We start from the raw sequence: 19,558 nt of genomic DNA on the forward strand, positions 1-19,558 counted from the left end.
AACAGGTTTATGGCAGACCCTGAGTCAGGGAAGGCATACCAGGACCAGAGAGCAGTGGAGCGGCATACTTCGTTCCAACAGTCAGAGAGGGAGCAGAGCCATGTTGCAACTCCCTGGAGTGTGAAAGAGGAAGTGGCAAGCCTGGAGGAGGAGAAGGCTTTCAGATCATAGCCCCTGATAAGGAGGATATATAGGTTTAGTGTTCCCGTCATTCTCATGCTTGAAGCAGTTGGCGGGTATCACCCCAGAGGTGAGGCAGTCAATGAGGCTACTCTGCTCTTGCCTGTTGCATGGTGTGTTAGTAGGCATTAGCTCACTGGTTGCTGGTCTGTGAGACAGGAGAAGTACTACCTCCCTGAAGATGTCCACGCAGTACCTCATTCCTTGGATCCCTTCTGCAGGTTGGGCATCAACCCCCCCCCCCCCAGCAGAGGGTGAGATTTAACCAGATGTAGATGAACAATCTGGGGCTGATGGCCATGAGGGCATTACAGTTCATCCTGCAGTTGGACCTGTGCTGGGGACCCTTCTTAAAGGAGATAAAGGAAGTATTTCCAGCAGACAGGTGACCTTTGGTCAGCAGCCTGGTTGTCCCGATGTGGAGAACAGTCAGATCGCCCACATTTGAGCAAACTTGCTTGCAAGGAGGAGGGAATCCCTGTCGGTGGTTTCCTGAAAGGACAAGGCGACAGAGCCACAGCACTAAGGTCAACAGTGCAGTCAGGACAAGGGGGTGCCAACCCACTGAGGCCCTCCCCCCGGCCGAGGTATTGTCAGTTGTCACATGGGTAACTGTTCCCCAAGCCATGTGACAGTGGAGGTCAGGCATTTAATTACTCTTGGTCTTCTCAGACATGGAGATGGAATAGGTCCAGTAGAAGGGGTGGATCCAGATGAGACATCAGAACTCCCTTCTCCAGTCTGCTATGGGGAGAGGGGGGAGGTTGTCCAGCAGAGGAGTGAGTAGTCATAGCCTCAAGAGATGATTACAGGCTCTCCTTCTGGGGGGAATAAGCCCTTCCCCCTCGCACCGGAAATGATCCACTTCCTGTCATACCGGATTAAGTCAACCAAGGGTACGGCCCTACAAGCAGAGGTGAGAGCCGTGCTACAGGAGGAGACAATTGAGGTAGTGCTGGAGTAGTCACCAGGTTTCTGCAGCCCCCTATTCCTGGTGGAGAAAGTCTCAGGGGGTGGAAGCCGGTGATGGGTCTCTCTGCTTTGAACAGCTTCCTGCAGCAGACACCATTCTCAATGGAAACAACCTAGTCTATGTTAGCTTCTGTCTGTGAAGAAGACTACATGATCTCCATAGATCTGCGGGAAGCATGTTTCCATATCCCCATCCACCACTCTTCAAGGAAGTTTCTTCATTTTGTCTGCCAACAGGCGACCTATCAGTTCAAGGCCCTTTGCATTGACCTAGCAGCAGCTCCACAGGTGTTCAAAAGGATACTCCAACTAGTGTTGACCTGGGTCCACTCCCAAGGGATAAGAATGAGGAGATACTTAGTGATTGGCTGATTCCGGAGTTGTCAACACAGCAGCTGCAGAGGGACAGAGACAAGTTACTGAACGTGTGTGAGAACTGGCTGTGATAAACTGACAGGAAGTCAGACCTGGTCCTAAAACTAGTAATCAGGTATCTAGGGATGCTGCTAAACACTGTGGTTGCAAGAGCCTTCCCAGCTTTGGTAAGGATAAACAATCTGCTGCAAGTGGCTCAGGAGTTCATGGTGGGGAACTCATAGCCGGCTCATTAGAGGTAACTGTTAATAGGCATCTGACATCTCTGGAGAAGTAGTGCCCAGAGGAAGGCCTCACCTCCGTTCCCTGCAGTGGCAGTTGAAGACTCACTGGGTACACCAACTAATTCCTCTGAACAAAGAAGTGAGAAAAGACCTGGAGTGGTGGTTGGACACGGGCAGTCTCCAGAAGGGAGTGCCCCTCAGCAAGTTGCTCCCAGAGATGGTATTCTCTGACACCTCCCAAAAGGGGTGGGGAGTGAACCTGGATGGTGAGTGCATTTCTGGGACTTGGGTACTGCAAGAGGAAGGAACATATCAGCCTTCTAGAGATGAGGACAGCATGGTTGGCACTCGAGCACTTCCAGGGTCAGTTACAGGGCCACTTAGTGGTCATGATGAGTGACAACACCACCATGTGGCCTACATCAACAAGCAAGGTGGGACAAACCCCCAAGTTGTGTTCATTGACATTAAGGATGGACCACCAAAGGGAGGTAGTTTTTAAGGGATTTGGAGTGCCAGAGTTTCTGCTGAACTCCCACCTCTTTAACTTAGTAGCAGGTAGATCATCCTCCCACTTAAGGGCCTAAGGGAGGAGTCCCCATTTACGAAAAGTGAGCTTTGTATCCCCGTAGGAACAAATTTTTTAATAATTTGTATTTTCATAGGTATACAAACTGTAGCTTTTCATATAGGATAAACCCAGCTCTGCCACCCCCTTTGTTCCAAATCTACCTTTGTGATACAGTTTGCAATTGGGCCAGACCCTACAGTGGCATGGGTAGGCTGTGAGAAGTCAGGGCAGCATGTCAGACCTGCCTACATTATTCTTTTGTTTGTTAGTCAGTACACAGCCAAAGTGCACTGGACACTCATTTGTGAAAAGCCATGTTTGTACAGTTGACCCCCAATTTTACGCACTTCACTTTTCACACTTCACTTTGTCTGGGATTTTTATGGAACATATCTTTCTATTTTACTCGGGAACTTTCACCAATTTGCAAATTTTTTCATAGAGCAATATTCACTAATTACTGTATTTTCATGACTAAATACATTTTTATGATAAAAAATGATTTGCTAATTTTCAAATATTAATGTTAATGTAAACACAGCAAAATATCTATAAAATTTTTAGTACAAATTAAATAAATCTGCTCACAGAACGTTTGACCACTAATCTCTCTCTCTCTCTCTCTCTCTCTCTCTCTCTCTCTCTCTCTCTCTCTCTCTCTCTCTCTCTCTCTCTCTCACTCACTGAGATAAGAGAGAGACTGATTTTTTTTTATGCATATATGTTTATTTGTTTTGTACAGTAAAGTTTTATAAATAAACATGATGTTACTTTGTCATTCATTTTTTCATATTTTTCACACTATAATTATACAACTTTTTGCACTTCAATAAAAGCAGACTGGCAAATAAAATTAAAATAAGCTCATTTCGGGGTGAGGAGCTCAGAATTAGCTTAACAGGTTAAACCTGTTAAGCTCATTATTGGGCTCCTTACCCGGGAATGAGCTTAACAAGTTTACGTATGATGATTCGCTAATTATATTAATTTTATTTGTCAGCCTGCTTTTACTGAACTGCAAAAAGTTGTATAATTATAGTGTGGAAAATATGAAAAAATAAATGACAAAGTAACGTCACATTTATTTGTAAAACTATACTGTACAAAACAAATAACCTTACATGCATAAAAAAATCAATGTCTCTCTTATCTCAGAGAGAGAGAGAGAGAGAGAGAGAGAGAGAGAGAGAGAGAGAGAGAGAGAGAGAGAGAGATTAAAAATATTTAATACACTAGTGACAGTAATTGTTTTTACCATTGTAAAAGGAAAACGGGACTACTTCAATACTATGAGAGAAAACGGCTATGCTTACTTATACAAGGGTTACTTAACTAGTGGTCAAGCTATCTGTAAGACAGATTTATTTCAATTTTATTAAAGATTTAATTTGTATTAAACATTTTATAGATACTTTGCTGTATTTACATTAATATTAATACTTGAAAATTAGTAAATCATTCTTATAAGCATTTTAGGGTTGTATATACTTAAGAGTAACAGTTGTATAGGGGTAATCTAAGATTAAAGTTAAGTATATCTTATTTTAACCAGACCACTGAGCTGATTAACAGCTCTCCTAGGGCTGGGCCGAAGGATTAGATTTTATTTTTACGTGGCTAAGAACCAACTGGTTACCTAGCAACGGGACCTACAGCTTATTGTGGAATCCAAACCACATTATGACGAGAAATGACTTTCTATCACCAGAAATAAATTCCTTTAATTCTTCATTGGCCGCTCGGAGAGTCGAACGCTGGGCCATCAGTGTGCCAGCCGAAAGCTCTACCACCCCTCCAATGAAGAATTGGTAATTTAAGATGACTTTGGGTGTTGTGGGGATGGTTTGGGGTTTATTTTTGTTTGAAATGATGTTAAATTGTTTTAGTATGATAATTCAAGGTATGTTTTTGTTTGAACTATTAAATTTGGTAGTGAAATGTTAAAATAGGTAGTTATATGCATTTTAGTTTAAGGGAGTTCCTCGTTGGCAAAGTCGGTAGAGTTCTCGGCTAGCACTCTGCTAGGCCCGAGTTCAAGTCTCCGGCAGGCCAATGAAGAATTAGAGGAATTTATTTCTGGTGATAGAAATTCATTTCTCAGTACAATGTGGTTCGAATCCCACAATAAACTGTAGGTCCCGTTGCTAGGTAACCAATTGTTTCTTAGCCACGTAAAATAGGTCTAATCCTTTGGGCCAGCCCTAGGAGAGCTGTTAATCAGGTCGGTGGTCTGGTTAAACTAAGGTATACTTAACTTTTAACTTTAGTTTAAGGGGTACAGGGTATTTGGTAGTTATAAGCTCTTATAAGCATTTTCAGAGGGGATTTTGCATTTCCGCGGATTTTGCATTTTTGCGGTGGGTTCTGGAACCTATCCCTGTGAAAAAGTGGGGGAGCACTGTATACCTAGGAAAAATACAAATTACAGTAGTACTTTTAAAATTTGGTATTTTTCAAGTATAACACCTAGATATTTTATTCTCTGCATTATTCGAATTCCTTTAATGCATTACATGTCTTCTAAGTCATCTATACTGTAGCAGTCAGTGAATATTATTGTCCTTTCTGTGTTTATATTTAGGTCACATCCTCTGTAATTTTTTGCAAGAATTTTTAAGCTTTTACTATTTCTTCTAAAGAATGGCTTACTATCATATGCTTGTTTAGTATTGATTGCATTATTTTGTACATAGTCATGGTAACTAAATTTCAAATGAATAAAGAAAAGAAACAATAACACTATTATTTATGAATAGCTGAGGACTTGTAAAAAATGTAAACTTTATGGATGGTAATTCATCTTAGTAATGGTGCACTGTAATTTATCTTTCAGGCTTTCCATCAAGTCAGGAACCTCCTCCTCTTCCTAAGAGAAACCAAGGTATTTCATTTTTAAAATTTATGTTAACTGAGAATTTTGCATAGTTCATTTAGAAAAATAGAGTGAGGAAGTCAATAGTACCTGATGGGTAAGTAAAATAAATCAAATCTGCATCAAAGTGGATATTGATATAGACACAGATATAGTATGCCTATTTTGTCGAAATGTGATTCCAGTAAAAAAAAAACCTCATCAGAGTCCACACTTCAGAAGAAAGGTTATTTGAATATGAGTATCTTTGTTTCTAAAATTTATTAATTAAAATTTAGACTTGTTTTAAATGATTCTGAGAAAGGTCACAATGAGCCATCATTAGCACTAGCCAGTCAGCTGGTAAAAATTATCTCATACAACAGGATGTCCAGTGGCTCTGAGTTATCGTTGAGATTTGATCCACTTTTGATGCAATATGAGGATAGAATTTTAGTTACGACAGTAGAGCTGATGGTAACCCAGGCTAGGTGAGACAAGGTGACTGAGATGATGCACATGAAAGTGACCATGCAGATTCTCAGTGATTGACTGCTGAAATTGCTGGTTGAACCTGGGTTTGTAGCAAAGCTTGGAGCTTGTAGGGCTCTCCCACCCCAAAAAAAGAACAAATAAAATAGGTGAATTTAAAACATTATACATGCTTGTGCCCCACCGTGAATATTTTACAAATATACTGTATATACATTTTATGGAATTTTTATTGCTTTCTCTCTGCTGGTGTTAATTTTCGACTGAAGAAACCAAGGGGTTTGGTGGTGCCATTTATTGTTTGCCCAGTGATGGCACCTGTAGCAATTTTGCTTGCATCTGTGGGTCTGGCTTAGGGGATGGGAAACACCACCGGCTTGTTGTTGGGGAGTGCAATCTTAGTTGCTTTGAAGGCATTCCTTTGGGTGATTGCATTGTAGAGGTGTGCCAAGGTTTGATTAATGTTGGGCAGGAATGTGTGGTTGTAATTTACCGTTCCCATGAATTCTTGTAGCTCTTTTATGTTGATTGGATTTGGGTATTTTTTGATGGCTGACACACCTTGGTGGGTAGAGGACATATGCCATTATCAGATTTGTAGTGAACTTGGAACTGGATAGAGGAGTCCCCAACTATGCAGTTGTTGGAATGGATGACTTGGCCATTGTCTCTTAGATGGGATAGTACAGCTCTGATGTGTTTTTGGTGTTCTTTCCAGAATATGAATATGTCGTCAACAAAGCAGATGCAGCAGAAGTCTCCCAGGATGCTGTGCATCAACCTCTGGATTGTAGCTACTGAATTCTAGAGGCTTAATGTAGACTAATTGAAGGTATATGGCCTGAAAAGCATAATGATTGCTGTTTTTTTCTATATCTTTGAAATGGACTGGAACTTCGAAGTACCCCTTCACTGGGTCGATCTTGCAGAAGATTCTCACCCCATGTAGAGTGTAGGTCATATCCACCATGTTGTGTAGGGGATAGCACCAAGTTTTGTCTGGAGGTTAAGGCACCTGAGTCTCTGCAGAGGCATCACAAACTGTCAGGCTTCTTGACCAAGTGGAATGGTTTGCCCCAGGGGCTGAAGGCCTTCTGTCAAAGGCCCATGAATTCTATCTCTTTTAAAGCCTTTGCAGCGAGTAGTTTACCTTGGCAGGTGGTGGAACTTGGAGTGGACTGGAAGACCTATTGTTTTCATGTAGCAGTGGATGCCATGTTTTGCAGGTACCCTGGGGATCTGGTACAGTTCCAGTCTGCAGATGTCGGGAAACTCCTGTAGTAGGTGGTGTGGGGTTCTCATTCCAAACAGCCTCTCCCTCTGCAGTCCCCAGGCAGCCACCCATGTCATTAATAGGTGTCTGCTTGTTTAGGGCCCATGGAGAGAGAGATTATTTGGAAGGAGGACTGCTGTAGGAGGTGGCAGTGACATTCACCAGCAACCTGTAGTGTCTCAGGAAGGTGACACCAAGTAGGACGGAGGGTGAGGTCCTGATGGCTGTTTGATGCTATGGGCTGCTGTTGGCAGCCACTAGGTGCAGCTGGGTGTCTGGTGGTCATCAGCAGCTGTCTTTCAATGAGGGTAGTATGGACTGGATGGCATGTGTTCACTTGCAACTTCTTGGGTGCCTTCAGCATCGTAGAATCTGGTGCAGCTAGCATCCATTGGTATTGTGGCAGCCATCACTATATCTCTGGTTGGTTGCACTACTTTTCTTTTTATTCAGCTACAATGAGGGGCACAGTTCCCGGCCATTGTGCATAGCCCTAGCTTGCTGTTGTCATTGTCCTGGTCTTCTCTGGTCTTTCAGCTGAAGTGGGTAGCATGTTGCAAAGCCTTGAAGTCCTTCAGCAACTCATCCACCTTTTCTAGCAGATCTACCATGAATGTGCCCTTGGTGTTGGGAAAAATGGAGTGGATGTTCATTAGTAGAAGGCATAGCCAAATCTCCCATGTAATGTTGACCTTTTTGGTTTCTTGTCAGCTTCCTGCTCTGGTAGTGTAAGAAGGGGCTCAAGTTCGTCCTAGGATGCTCTCACTGATGTGTCCTCAAGTGGTGCATTAAGGTGATCGAGGGCTCATCTGGTGTAGGCAGACGACTGCATGGGAAACTCTGATATCAAGAATTGGTGGAGTTGTTCTTAAGTGATCCTCTCTCCCTGTACATCCAGCCAGCATGCGATGCTGGGAAAAAGGATGTCTAGGATCATCTTGAGGGCATATTCTGCCTTCTGAAATGTCTCTAGTTTGTTAAACTAGAGACATTTCAGATTCAGAACCGTTTCTCTGTTCTCTGGAATCAGACAGATTGTTCAGTCATCAAGGAGGGTGGCAAGGAGAGATTTACCACATATGTATTAGATACTTTGTCTGATGGCATCTCATGTATACTTTAACATCTACAAGATTGTTTCTTAGTGGTAGATTTGGCCATATTTAGTCTATTGTTACCAGGTTTTGGCGCAAAAACTGAATTTTATATCCACTGTGTTATTGTGAGTACTATGCTTTGTCTGCTGAGTGGAGGACAACTGAGAGCTTGCAATAGAAAGCAAGCCAGAATAAGTATAGCATTTCAAATCATCAGTGTTGTCGTATAGCCTAAACGATCTAAAACGTACTGACCCAAATCGTAGCCGAAGTCTTATGCTACGACACCCAGGTTACTTCACTCTTATGTTAGTTTAAATTATGATTATATCAATACATTGCGTTGTGTATATTAACTAAACTGACAACATGAACTCACTATTGGCGTATTCAATTGTTCCTAGCACAGTCTCTATTTCACTACCCTCATCTAAAGTACACCTCAAGAGTTCTCCTTACATTTGGATATGCATATCTTCAAAGAAAGTTTCCCTAAATGTACTTTAAAGATGAGTAGAATACTAAATGGATTTGTTTAAATTATGATTATATCAATACATTGCGTTGTTTATATTAACTAAACTGTCAATATGAACTCACTATTGGCGTATTCAATTGTTCCTAGCACAGTCTCTATTTCACTACCCTCATCTAAAGTACACCTCAAGAGTTCTCCTTACATTTGGATATGCATATCTTCCAAAGAAAGTTTCCCTAAATGTACTTTAAAGATGAGTAGGAATACTTAAATGGATTTGTAGACACCAACAATTATGGCTGCATTCTTGAGTCCCCCACCAGCTCAAACCACTCTACGTTAAAGCTATGAAGTGACTGACTTCACGGCCATCTCTGGCCGAAACCAAACCTTCGACTAAATACCGTACGACAACCAATCTGGTAGTTAAGCAATACTACAAGTATACTTACAATTAAACACACGAAACAACTAAGACAACATTTCTCACTACTAAATACAAACAACAAAACATAATATCCTTCTACATAATACACATTTCCACTTTACGTAAATTTAAAAAGAATATATAAAACTATACCACGACTTGCGGAAAAGTATAATCTCTCTTGTCAAAGTTTCGACACAGATATAAATACATAGGAAATGGCTGAGGACTATGCTGGTCTACCAGGTTGCTCCTAGTGGTCACCATTGTAAAGGTTAACATACAATAGGATGCTCAGAGTACTCTGATTTATTATCAAGATTTGATCTGCTTTTGATACAATGTGCACGTGGAGTTGTAGTTACAATGTTAGACCAAGGCCAGGCGAGACAGGTGATGCACAAGCATGTAACTGTGAGCATGCTCTGAAATTAGCTGCCGAACTAATGGGCTATGCCTGGGTTTGGCTGTGAAGCTGGGAGCTTACAAGCTTAAACATAGGTTCATTATAAACAAAGCATTTTCCTTGCTTACAGGCTTATATATATATGTGTGTGTATATGTATATATATATATATATATATATATATATATATATATATATATATATATATCACACATTACCACAGGTGAAAAATAAGAAATGGGTGTAGGTCCTGACCGGTTTGACTTTATTTCCAAGCCATTGACGAAGGACTGATACAGAGTGTGAGAAGTCACAAATATATATACTACAAGAACAGTACTAACGAACATACAAAACCGTTAGAGGCTCCATATCCCCACTCAGGCCGGTGTCGAGGTAGGGAGTGGCCTTTAAAACTCATTTGGCTAAAAATCACAATAGACTCTCAGGGGACATTGCTGATAAACAGACCATACCCCACCTCAGATCCACACATGACAGGTGTCATGGAGGCGGAGTTGGAAACTCATTAACATTACTACCCTCGTACTGTGTTTACAAATATGATAATCTATTTTCATACATCTCTACTGCCTACCTTAAAGTTTAAACAATTTACAAATTTCTTTTGATATTAAAGGATCAAGTTTGTACATTCCTTGACTGATATTCATATTATGGTTGTAACTTTCTTTTATGAAGCTAGATTCAATGATGTTCCTTTCAGTGCATTATTAGAATATACAATCCTTTTGCCCCTTCCCAGTTGATAGCATGATTGTTCTCACTAACATGTACAAATATACCACTGTTCCCTTGTGCATATCTCACACATTTCTTATGTTGTTCAATTCTTTTTCCAGTGCTTTCCCGGTTTGGCCAATATAAAAGTTGTCACAAGACTTACACGGAATTTTATATACACACCCTTTAATATTGTCTGGGAGTTCTTGATAAGTACATTTTTTCATTGTTGTATTGTTCTTAAATGCGACATTAACACCAAAATTCTTAAGAAGATGAGGATATCTTTCATATTATTATTATAAGGCAGAACAAGCAAATTTTTTGTGTTGTAAGGTTCTTTCTGGTTTTGATACATAGTCTTTTTTGCCGCTTCAAATGCACTGATCTGATGAAGTTTTTATCTGAATTGTTAGAGAACACACAGCTGGATATCCCATTTTCTAAAAGTACTTTAATTGAACTGATTAAATTATGTGTAAAAGATTGTAAATTTGAATTTAATGGTAAATTTTACTCACAAAATTTTGGTATGGCAATGGGAAACCCTCTATCCCCAGTGTTAAGTAACTTATATATGGAATTTTTTGAAAAGAAGATATTAAACAACATAATCCCACGTAATGTAACATGGTTTAGGTATGTTGACGACATAATTTGTGTATGGCCAGGAACCAAGATGTAAAAAACTTTTTGCTAAGTTAAATCAATTAGTACCATCAATTAAATTCACGATGGAAATGGAAAATGATGGGTGCTTACCGTTTCTGGATGTCCTCATACGAAGAAATAGTAGTGGGTTTAAATATAGTGTGTATAGAAAACCCACTAATATTTCTTCCTATGTGCATTTCTATTCTGGACAAAGCAATAAGGTTAAAAAGTCAGTGTTTTCATCTATGTTTTTAAGAGCATTACGGGTATGTAGCCCTGAATATATTGATGATGAAATAGATAAGATTAGGAATGCAGGCAAAAATTGAAATATCCTGATAGTGTATTAAACAGTGCATTTGAAGCGGCAAAAAAGACTATGTATCAAAACCAGAAAGAACCTTACAACACAAAAAATTTGCTTGTTCTGCCTTATAATAATGATATGAAAGATATCCCTCATCTTCTTAAGAATTTTGGTGTTAATGTCGCATTTAAGAACAATACAACAATGAAAAATGTACTTATCAAGAACTCCCAGACAATATTAAAGGTGTGTATATAAAATTCCGTGTAAGTCTTGTGACAACTTTTATATTGGCCAAACCGGGAAAGCACTGGAAAAAGAATTGAACAACATAAGAAATGTGTGAGATATGCACAAGGAACAGTGGTATATTTGTACATGTTAGTGAGAACAATCATGCTATCAACTGGGAAGGGGCAAAAAGGATTGTATATTCTAATAATGCACTGAAAGGAACATCATTGAATCTAGCTTCATAAAAGAAAGTTACAACCATAATATGAATATCAGTCAAGGAATGTACAAACTTGATCCTTTAATATCAAAAGAAATTTGTAAATTGTTTAAACTTTAAGGTAGGCAGTAGAGATGTAAGAAAATAGGATTATCATATTTGTAAACACAGTACGAGGGTAGTAATGTTAATGAGTTTCCAAACTCCGCCTCCATGACACCTGTCAGGTGTGGATCTGAGGTGGGGTATGGTCTGTTTATCAGCAATGTCCCCTGAGAGTCTATTGTGATTTTTAGCCAAATGAGTTTTAAAGGCCCTCCTACCTCGACACCGGCCTGAGTGGGGATATGGAGCCTCTAACGGTTTTGTATGTTCGTTAGTACTGTTCTTGTAGTATATATATTTGTGACTTCTCACACTCTGTATCAGTCCTTCGTCAATGGCTTGGAAATAAAGTCGAAACCGGTCAGGACCTACACCCCGTTTCTTATTTTTCACCTGTGGTAATGTGTGATAAATGAATCACGTAAAAAGTGATAATAATCATATATATATATATATATATATATATATATATATATATATATATATATATATATATATATATATATATATATATATTACTAAAAGGACCTCATTCAAACTGGATGGTATCTAATGGAGTGTTTATTCAGAAAAAGTTACAAGCTTTCTTGGACAAACATTCCACATTATCAAAAAATATCCGTACTCCGTATAGTGAGCAGACGTGTAGTCCAGCTGTATTTATATCTGTGTGCTGGGTACTTTTAATCCTATAATCGCCTAGCTCCTCCTGTGTGACCCCCACCCCTCGTGATCTTGGCCTCTCTCTGCCTCCTTCTTCTTCCAGGTGTCCGTTTTCCGTGCGTTCTATTGCTTTTTCCCTCGTTTCCTTGCTACTATGGAGTATACGATTTTTCTAGATATGCTGTCTTCAACTCCGTTTCCAGTGTTCCCTGCCATTGTGTGGTTGGTGCATGTTATGAAGGCGTTCTCTACAACCAGTCTGGCCGTTTTGTTGGTGTTCCTGTACAGAAAACTCATATTTTCCCAGTCCATCTTATGATCATTTTCCCAACAGTGTTTGGCAACTGCCGACGTCTGATTATAATGCCTTATGTTCTGCAGGTGTTGTTTGCTGCGCTCTTTACATGATTTGCCAGTTTCGCCATAGCACCCTTCTTCACAGTCTAGACACGCTGCCATAAATACCCCCAATCTCTTCCCCTCTACCGACTTATTGTTTCTAACTATTTTATTCCTAATGGTGTTTTTGTACCTGCCTATCAATTTGAAATTATCTAGCTTTCGGTTGATGGGTGCAATAGAGTTGTTGTCCGGGACTGTAATTATTTTCTTCCCAACCAAATGTTCCTTTTCTATCCTTTCCCTCTCCCCAAAATGGTGTTTCCTTGCCTTGATGTGTCCCCACTCCCACCAATACTTAGGGTAGCCTAGTCTCCTAAAACTCTCCCTCAGGTAGTCCAGCTCTTCGTCTAAAAATTCGGGACTGCAAACCCTATAAGCCCTGATGGCCAACCCTGTCATTACTCCTATTTTTATTTCTTTCCTGTGACTGGAGAACCTATGTATATATGAATTGGTGTGTGTCTTCTTCCTATATACCTTGAATTTTAAATTTTCCCCTTCCCTCTTAACCAGGACATCCAAGAAGGGAATTTCTCCCTCCTCTTCTTCTATTGCGAACTTGATGTGTTCATTTAGTTTATTTATGTTTTCTAGAAACTTGTGTATATCTTTCCTTTCTCCCTTGTAAATTATCAAGATTTCATCCACGTATCTTACCCATTTTACGATATTTAAGTTCCCTTTATTTACTTTGCCCACCTTTTCCTTTTCAAACCATTCTATAAAGACATTAGCTAGAATTGGTGAAAGACTCGAACCCATGGCCACGCCATTTTTTTATATATAATGGTTTTCGCCCCACTTGAAGACCTTAACGCTGAGGGCTGCTGTTAGCAGTTTTATTAAAACGTCATGATCTATGTCGCATGTATAAACCCCCTCCTCCATATTCTTTTTTATTACTTCCATCGTCGTCTTGACTGGTACGTTAGTGAACAGGGAAGTTACATCCAAACTTGCAAATTTACAGTCTTTTACGTTAATTTTGGATAATTCATCTATCAGGTTCATGTTATGTTTTAAATGCCCTTCGGATACTAAGCCCACCCATTTTCCCATTATGTTGGAAAGAAATTTCTCCAGCCTCCTCTGCGGTGATCTTATCGATGCCACGATCGGTCTTAGCGGGCACCCTTCCTTGTGGATCTTAGGACTACCATACATATATGGGATATCTGGACTTTCCACTGATTTTACTCTATGTTCTGGAAAGTCCAGAGATCCCATATATTTATGGTAGTCCTAAGATCCACAAGGAAGGGTGCTCGCTAAGACCGATCATGGCATCGACGAGATCACCGCAGAGGAGGCTGGAGAAATTTCATTCCAACATAATGGGAAAATGGGTGGGCTTAGTATCCGAAGGGCATTTAAAACATAACATGAACCTGATAGATGAATTATGCAAAATTAACGTAAAAGACTGTAAATGTGCAATTTTGGATGTAACTTCCCTGTTCACTAACGTACCAGTCAAAATGACGATGGACGTAATAAAAAAGAATATGGAGGAATGGGTTTATACATGTGACATAGATCATGACGTTTTGATAAAACTGCTAACAGCAGCCCTCAGCGTTAATGTTTTCAAGTGGGGCGAAAACCATTATATAAGAAAAAAATGGCGTGGCCATGGGTTCGAGTCTTTCACCAATTCTAGCTAATATCTTTATGGAATGATTTGAAAAGGAAGAGGTGGGCAAAGTAAATAAAGGGAACTTAAATATCGTAAAATGGGTAAGATTCATGGATGACATCTTGACTATTTACAAGGGAGATAGGGAAGATATACACAAGTTTCTAGAAAACATAAATAAACTAAATGAACACATCAAGTTCGCAATAGAAGAAGAGAAGGAGGGAGAAATTCCCTTCTTGGATGTCCTGGTTAAGAGGGAAGGGGAAAATTTAAAATTCAAGGTATATAGGAAGAAGACACACACCAATTCATACATACAAAGGTTCTCCAGTCATAGGAAAGAAATAAAAATAGGAGTAATGACAGGGTTGGCCATCAGGACTTATAGGATTTGCAGTCCCGAATTTTTAGACGAAGAGCTGGACTACCTGAGGGAGAGTTTTAGGAGACTAGGCTACCCTAAGTATTGGTGGGAGTGGGGGATGCATCAAGGCAAGGAAACACCATTTTGGGGAGAGGGAAAGGATAGAAAAGGAACATTTGGTTGGGAAGAAAGTAATTACAGTCCCGGACAACAACTCTATTGCACCCATCAATAGGAAGCTAGATAATTTCAAATTGATAAGCAGCTATAAAAACACCATTAGGAATAAAATAGTTAAAAACAAAGTCGGTAGAGGGGGAAGAGATTAGAGGGGGGGTTACAAATGGCAGCGTGTCTGGACTGTGAAGAAGGGTACTATGGCGAAACTGGCAAATCATGTAAGAGCGCAGCAAACAACGCCTGCAGAACATAAGGCATTATAATCAGACGTCGGCAGTTGCTGAACGCTGTTGGGAAAATGATCATAAGATAGATTGGGAAAATATGAGTTTTCTGTACAGGAACACCAACAAAACGGCCAGACTGGTTGTAGAGAACGCCTTCATAACATGCACCAACAACACAATGGCAGGGAACACTGGAAACAGCTTTGAAGACAGCATATCTAGAAAAATCGTATACTCCATATTAGCAAGGAAACGAAGCAAAAACGCAAGAGAACGCACGGAAAACGGACACCTGGAAGAAGAAGGAGGCAGAGAAAGCCAAGATCACGAGGGGTGGGGGTCACACAGGAGGAGCTAGGCGATTATAGGATTAAAAGTACCCAGCACACAGATATAAATACAGCTGGACTACACGTCTATTCACTATATGGAGTACGGATACTTGATAATGTGGACTGTTTGTCCAAGAAAGCTTGTAAATTTTTTGAATAAACACTCCATTAGACACCATCCAGTTTGAATGAGGTCCTTTTAGTAATTCCACTAATGCACAGAACAATTGCGTATGTGATAAAGTTAACATATATATATAACCTTGTAAACAAAGGGCAGTTTCTTGATACATTCAAAAATAAAAAAGTGAGTCTAATACACCAGCAATTGTGGTGTATATATATATATATATATATATATATATATATATATATATATATATATATATATATCTATATATATATATATATATATATATATATATATATCTATATATATATATATATATATATATATATATATATATATATACACTGTATTTGCTGGTGTATTAGACTCACTTTTTTATTTTTAAATATATAAAAAACTGCCCTATGTCCAGTGCAGACATATTATGGATAGGAAACCTAATGCCATAGGCTAGGCTATGCCTCAAGCTAGGCTAGACCTAGCCTACGGCCAGCATAATGGGCAGTCACAAAAATTGTTGCTAATAATAAAACATTGAAGAACAAGCCTAATTATTAAAGTAAATTGTGTTACGTGAATAAAGTATGAAACTATATGTAAAGTTACACTCACCTTTAAACTAAACTAAATGAAATTTACCATAAATAATGTTTATGTGTTACCACAATAGGCCACCAGAGTGGCGCTATGGTTTGTTTACATCCACTTATTGTAAATGGCTGCCAGGCTAACTGCCAACATATTTTAGGCAATTTTTTGTAAGCTTGTGATAACAGACTGATAATTCAGCTTGTTTTCAATATTTTATTTATAATGATAGATTGGAAACAATTTGCTAACAGCCTGTCAGCCATTTGCAATGAGTGGATGTAAAGAAAATCATGGCGCCCTCCCCTGGTGGTCTGTCACGGTAACACATAAATGATGTTTATTTATGATAAATTTCATTTAGTTTCCATTAAAAGTGAGTGTAAATTTACGTATAATTTCATACTTTATTCCAGCAACACAGTTTACTGTAATAATTAGGTTTGTTTTTCAATGTCTTATTATTGGCAAAAATTTTTGTGCCTACCCAGTATGCTGGCCGTAGGCTGGGTCTAGCCTAGCCTACGGCACTCGGTCTCCATCCTTAATGCAGCCACATTGGACACAGGGCAGTTTTTTGATACATTTGAAAATAAAGAAAATATGTATAATACACGGGCAAATACAGTATATATGTGTATATATATATATATATATATATATATATATATATATATATATATATATATACATATATATATATACATATATATATGTATATACATGAAACAGGAAGGCATACAGGAATACTCTTGAATAGTCATTTGATTACATGTTTATTCCCAACGTTTCATAATCCATGATTACATCATCAGGGGTTCTAGAATTAAAAAACAAAAGCATTGACAATAAAAATTTCAGAAAAAATATACAAAGGCAAAGTCGGAACATAAAAAACGACAATCGACTTAAAAGGGAAATTTTTACACAAAGGACACCAAGGAACAGGCAAAACACTGAGAAATTAATTAAAACAAATAGAACATAAAAAGACAAGTAAAACAATTATATTTAAAATATTTATGTTTTAAAACACTAAAGTTTAAAATCACGTTAAGAAAACAAATAAATAAATAAATAAATAAAAGTGACTAGGGTATGGAGCCAACCTGTCAGTACGACACAAATACAGAAAATGAGGTCTTCGAAGGAGAAACAAAACAACAAAAACATTATTATTACGACAGGTATAAAGGAACAGCCGAAGTCTGAGTGTTCAGTTTCGGAACAAGCTGTTTTATCATCAGAGACTCGAGTATTGGTAGTTCCAGTTGGCTAGAAGTTCGTCCAGTTATGCAGAAATCTTTGTTTTCAATGGGAGTTTTACAAAATTTCGCATGACTTTTGATGCTGGAGTGTTCGGGGTTGGAGATTTTTACCCCCGTACGAAAACTTCCCCCCTATGTTAATCTATGCGTACTTTTAGAAGTCTCCGAGAGGACCCCACATAAACTCCCGAGTTACACTTAGGGCAAGAATACTTATATACCACTTCGGAGGACATCGTAGCACAAAGCTGATCCTTAAATTTAAAAATAGAGCCAATCGTTAGGGGGTTGATAGGAACAAGTTTCACATGCAGAGCACCAAAATGTTTTTGAATTATGCTCGTAAATTTTGTTCTAAAATGGACATCATGACAGTATGGAAACTCGGCATAAAAGTGTGATTTGGGTACTGTAAGAGTATAACGCTCAGTGAAAAACTTCTTGTTAAGTATTTTATTGAGGCTATTAAAAACTATCTTAGACGGAAAACAATTGTGTTTAAAATATTCTAAAAGAAAGGTTACTTCATCATGAAAAGCTTTCCAACTAGAGGTGAGGAAAGGGCCCTGTGAAAGAGGTTGCAACAGGAATTAATCTTAAAATTATAAAAACAATAACTATAAAAATTGGCACCTAATCCTCTAAAGTCTTTTTCTAAAAATCGTGAAAGTAAAATTATTGTTATGTCTGGTGACCAGAACGTCAAGAAAACGGCAGTCGATTGTCCTCTTCCTTTTCAAGAGTAAACTTGAGATTGGGGTGGCAGGAGTTAGCAAATTCCGAAAAGGCCTCCGAGTCATACTCTCTTGTGAAGAGGGCAAAGGTGTCGTCAACATACCTATGTACATAAAAGAGAGGATGGTAGCTGAGAGGGCATTCGTCCAGCATGCGCTCCTCTCCTCCAGGGAGCACGTGAAGATATTGGAGAACGTAGGTCGAGCGGCGAGCCATAGCCATACCATCAACCTGCTTGTATAATTTTTATTAAAAATAAAAGCTGCGTCCAGCACAGCTAGTTCAACAAGGTTTTAAAGACGAACAGTAAAATTATTAAAAACAGAATCAGGCTGAGTAAAAAGCTTATTTAAAATCATTTCAATCGTCTCATTAACAGGTACATTTGTAAAAAGTCCTTAGCCAAGTTCATAAATAGACTGGTCATAAAGAGATCAGAGTCCTGAGCCAAGATCATATCTTTGAACTGACAAGAATCGTTAATGGTGTAATTATTCCTGGTTAAAGGCTCAAAGATAATTATGAACTTGGCTCAGGACTTTTTACAAATGTACCTGTTAATGAGACGATTGAAATGATTTTAAATAAGCTTTTTACTCAGCCTGATTCTGTTTTTAATCATTCTACTCGTTCGTCTTTTAAAACCTTGTTGGAACTAGCTGTGCTGGACGCAGCTTCTATTTTTAATAAAAAATTATACAAGCAGGTTGATGGTATGGCTATGGGCTCGCCGCTCGGACCTACGTTCTCCAATATCTTCACGTGCTCCCTGGAGGAGAGGAGCGCATGCTGGACGAATGCCCTCTCAGCTACCATCCTCTCTTTTATGTACATACTGTAGGTATGTTGACGACACCTTTGCCCTCTTCACAAGAGAGTATGACTCGGAGGCCTTTTCGGAATTTGCTAACTCCTGCCACCCCAATCTCAAGTTTACTCTTGAAAAGGAAGAGGACAATCGACTGCCGTTTCTTGACGTTCTGGTCACCAGACATAACAATAATTTTACTTTCACGATTTTTAGAAAAAAGACTTTTAGAGGATTAGGTGCCAATTTTTATAGTTATTGTTTTTATAATTTTAAGATTAATTCCGTTGCAACTCTCTTTCACAGGGCCCTTTCCCTCACCTCTAGTTGGAAAGCTTTTCATGATGAAGTAACCTTTCTTTTAGAATATTTTAAACACAATTGTTTTCCGCCTAAGATAGTTTTTAATAGCCTCAATAAAATACTTAACAAGAAGTTTTTCACTGAGCGTTATACTCTTACAGTACCCAAATCACACTTTTATGCCGAGTTTCCATACTGTCATGATGTCCATTTTAGAACAAAATTTACGAGCATAATTCAAAACCATTTTGGTGCTCTGCATGTGAAACTTGTTCTTATCAACCCCCTAACGATTGGCTCTATTTTTAA

The 19,558-nt window shown here is 38.8% G+C and overlaps 1 protein-coding gene across 5 annotated transcripts in view; it reads left to right on the plus strand.

The window, feature by feature from the left end:
* The window catches only part of LOC136826864 (B-cell linker protein-like), an 850,768-nt gene that overhangs the window by 758,785 nt on the left and 72,425 nt on the right, over positions 1 to 19,558 (plus strand). For all 5 annotated transcript variants that reach the window (XM_067084364.1, XM_067084365.1, XM_067084367.1 and 2 more), the window contains one exon: positions 5,156 to 5,203. In XM_067084364.1, coding sequence (XP_066940465.1) covers positions 5,156 to 5,203 — 48 coding nt within the window. The remainder of the gene's footprint in view (positions 1 to 5,155; positions 5,204 to 19,558) is intronic.

Source organism: Macrobrachium rosenbergii, chromosome 41 (assembly GCF_040412425.1).
Source record: "Macrobrachium rosenbergii isolate ZJJX-2024 chromosome 41, ASM4041242v1, whole genome shotgun sequence".
Lineage (NCBI taxonomy): Eukaryota > Metazoa > Arthropoda > Malacostraca > Decapoda > Palaemonidae > Macrobrachium > Macrobrachium rosenbergii.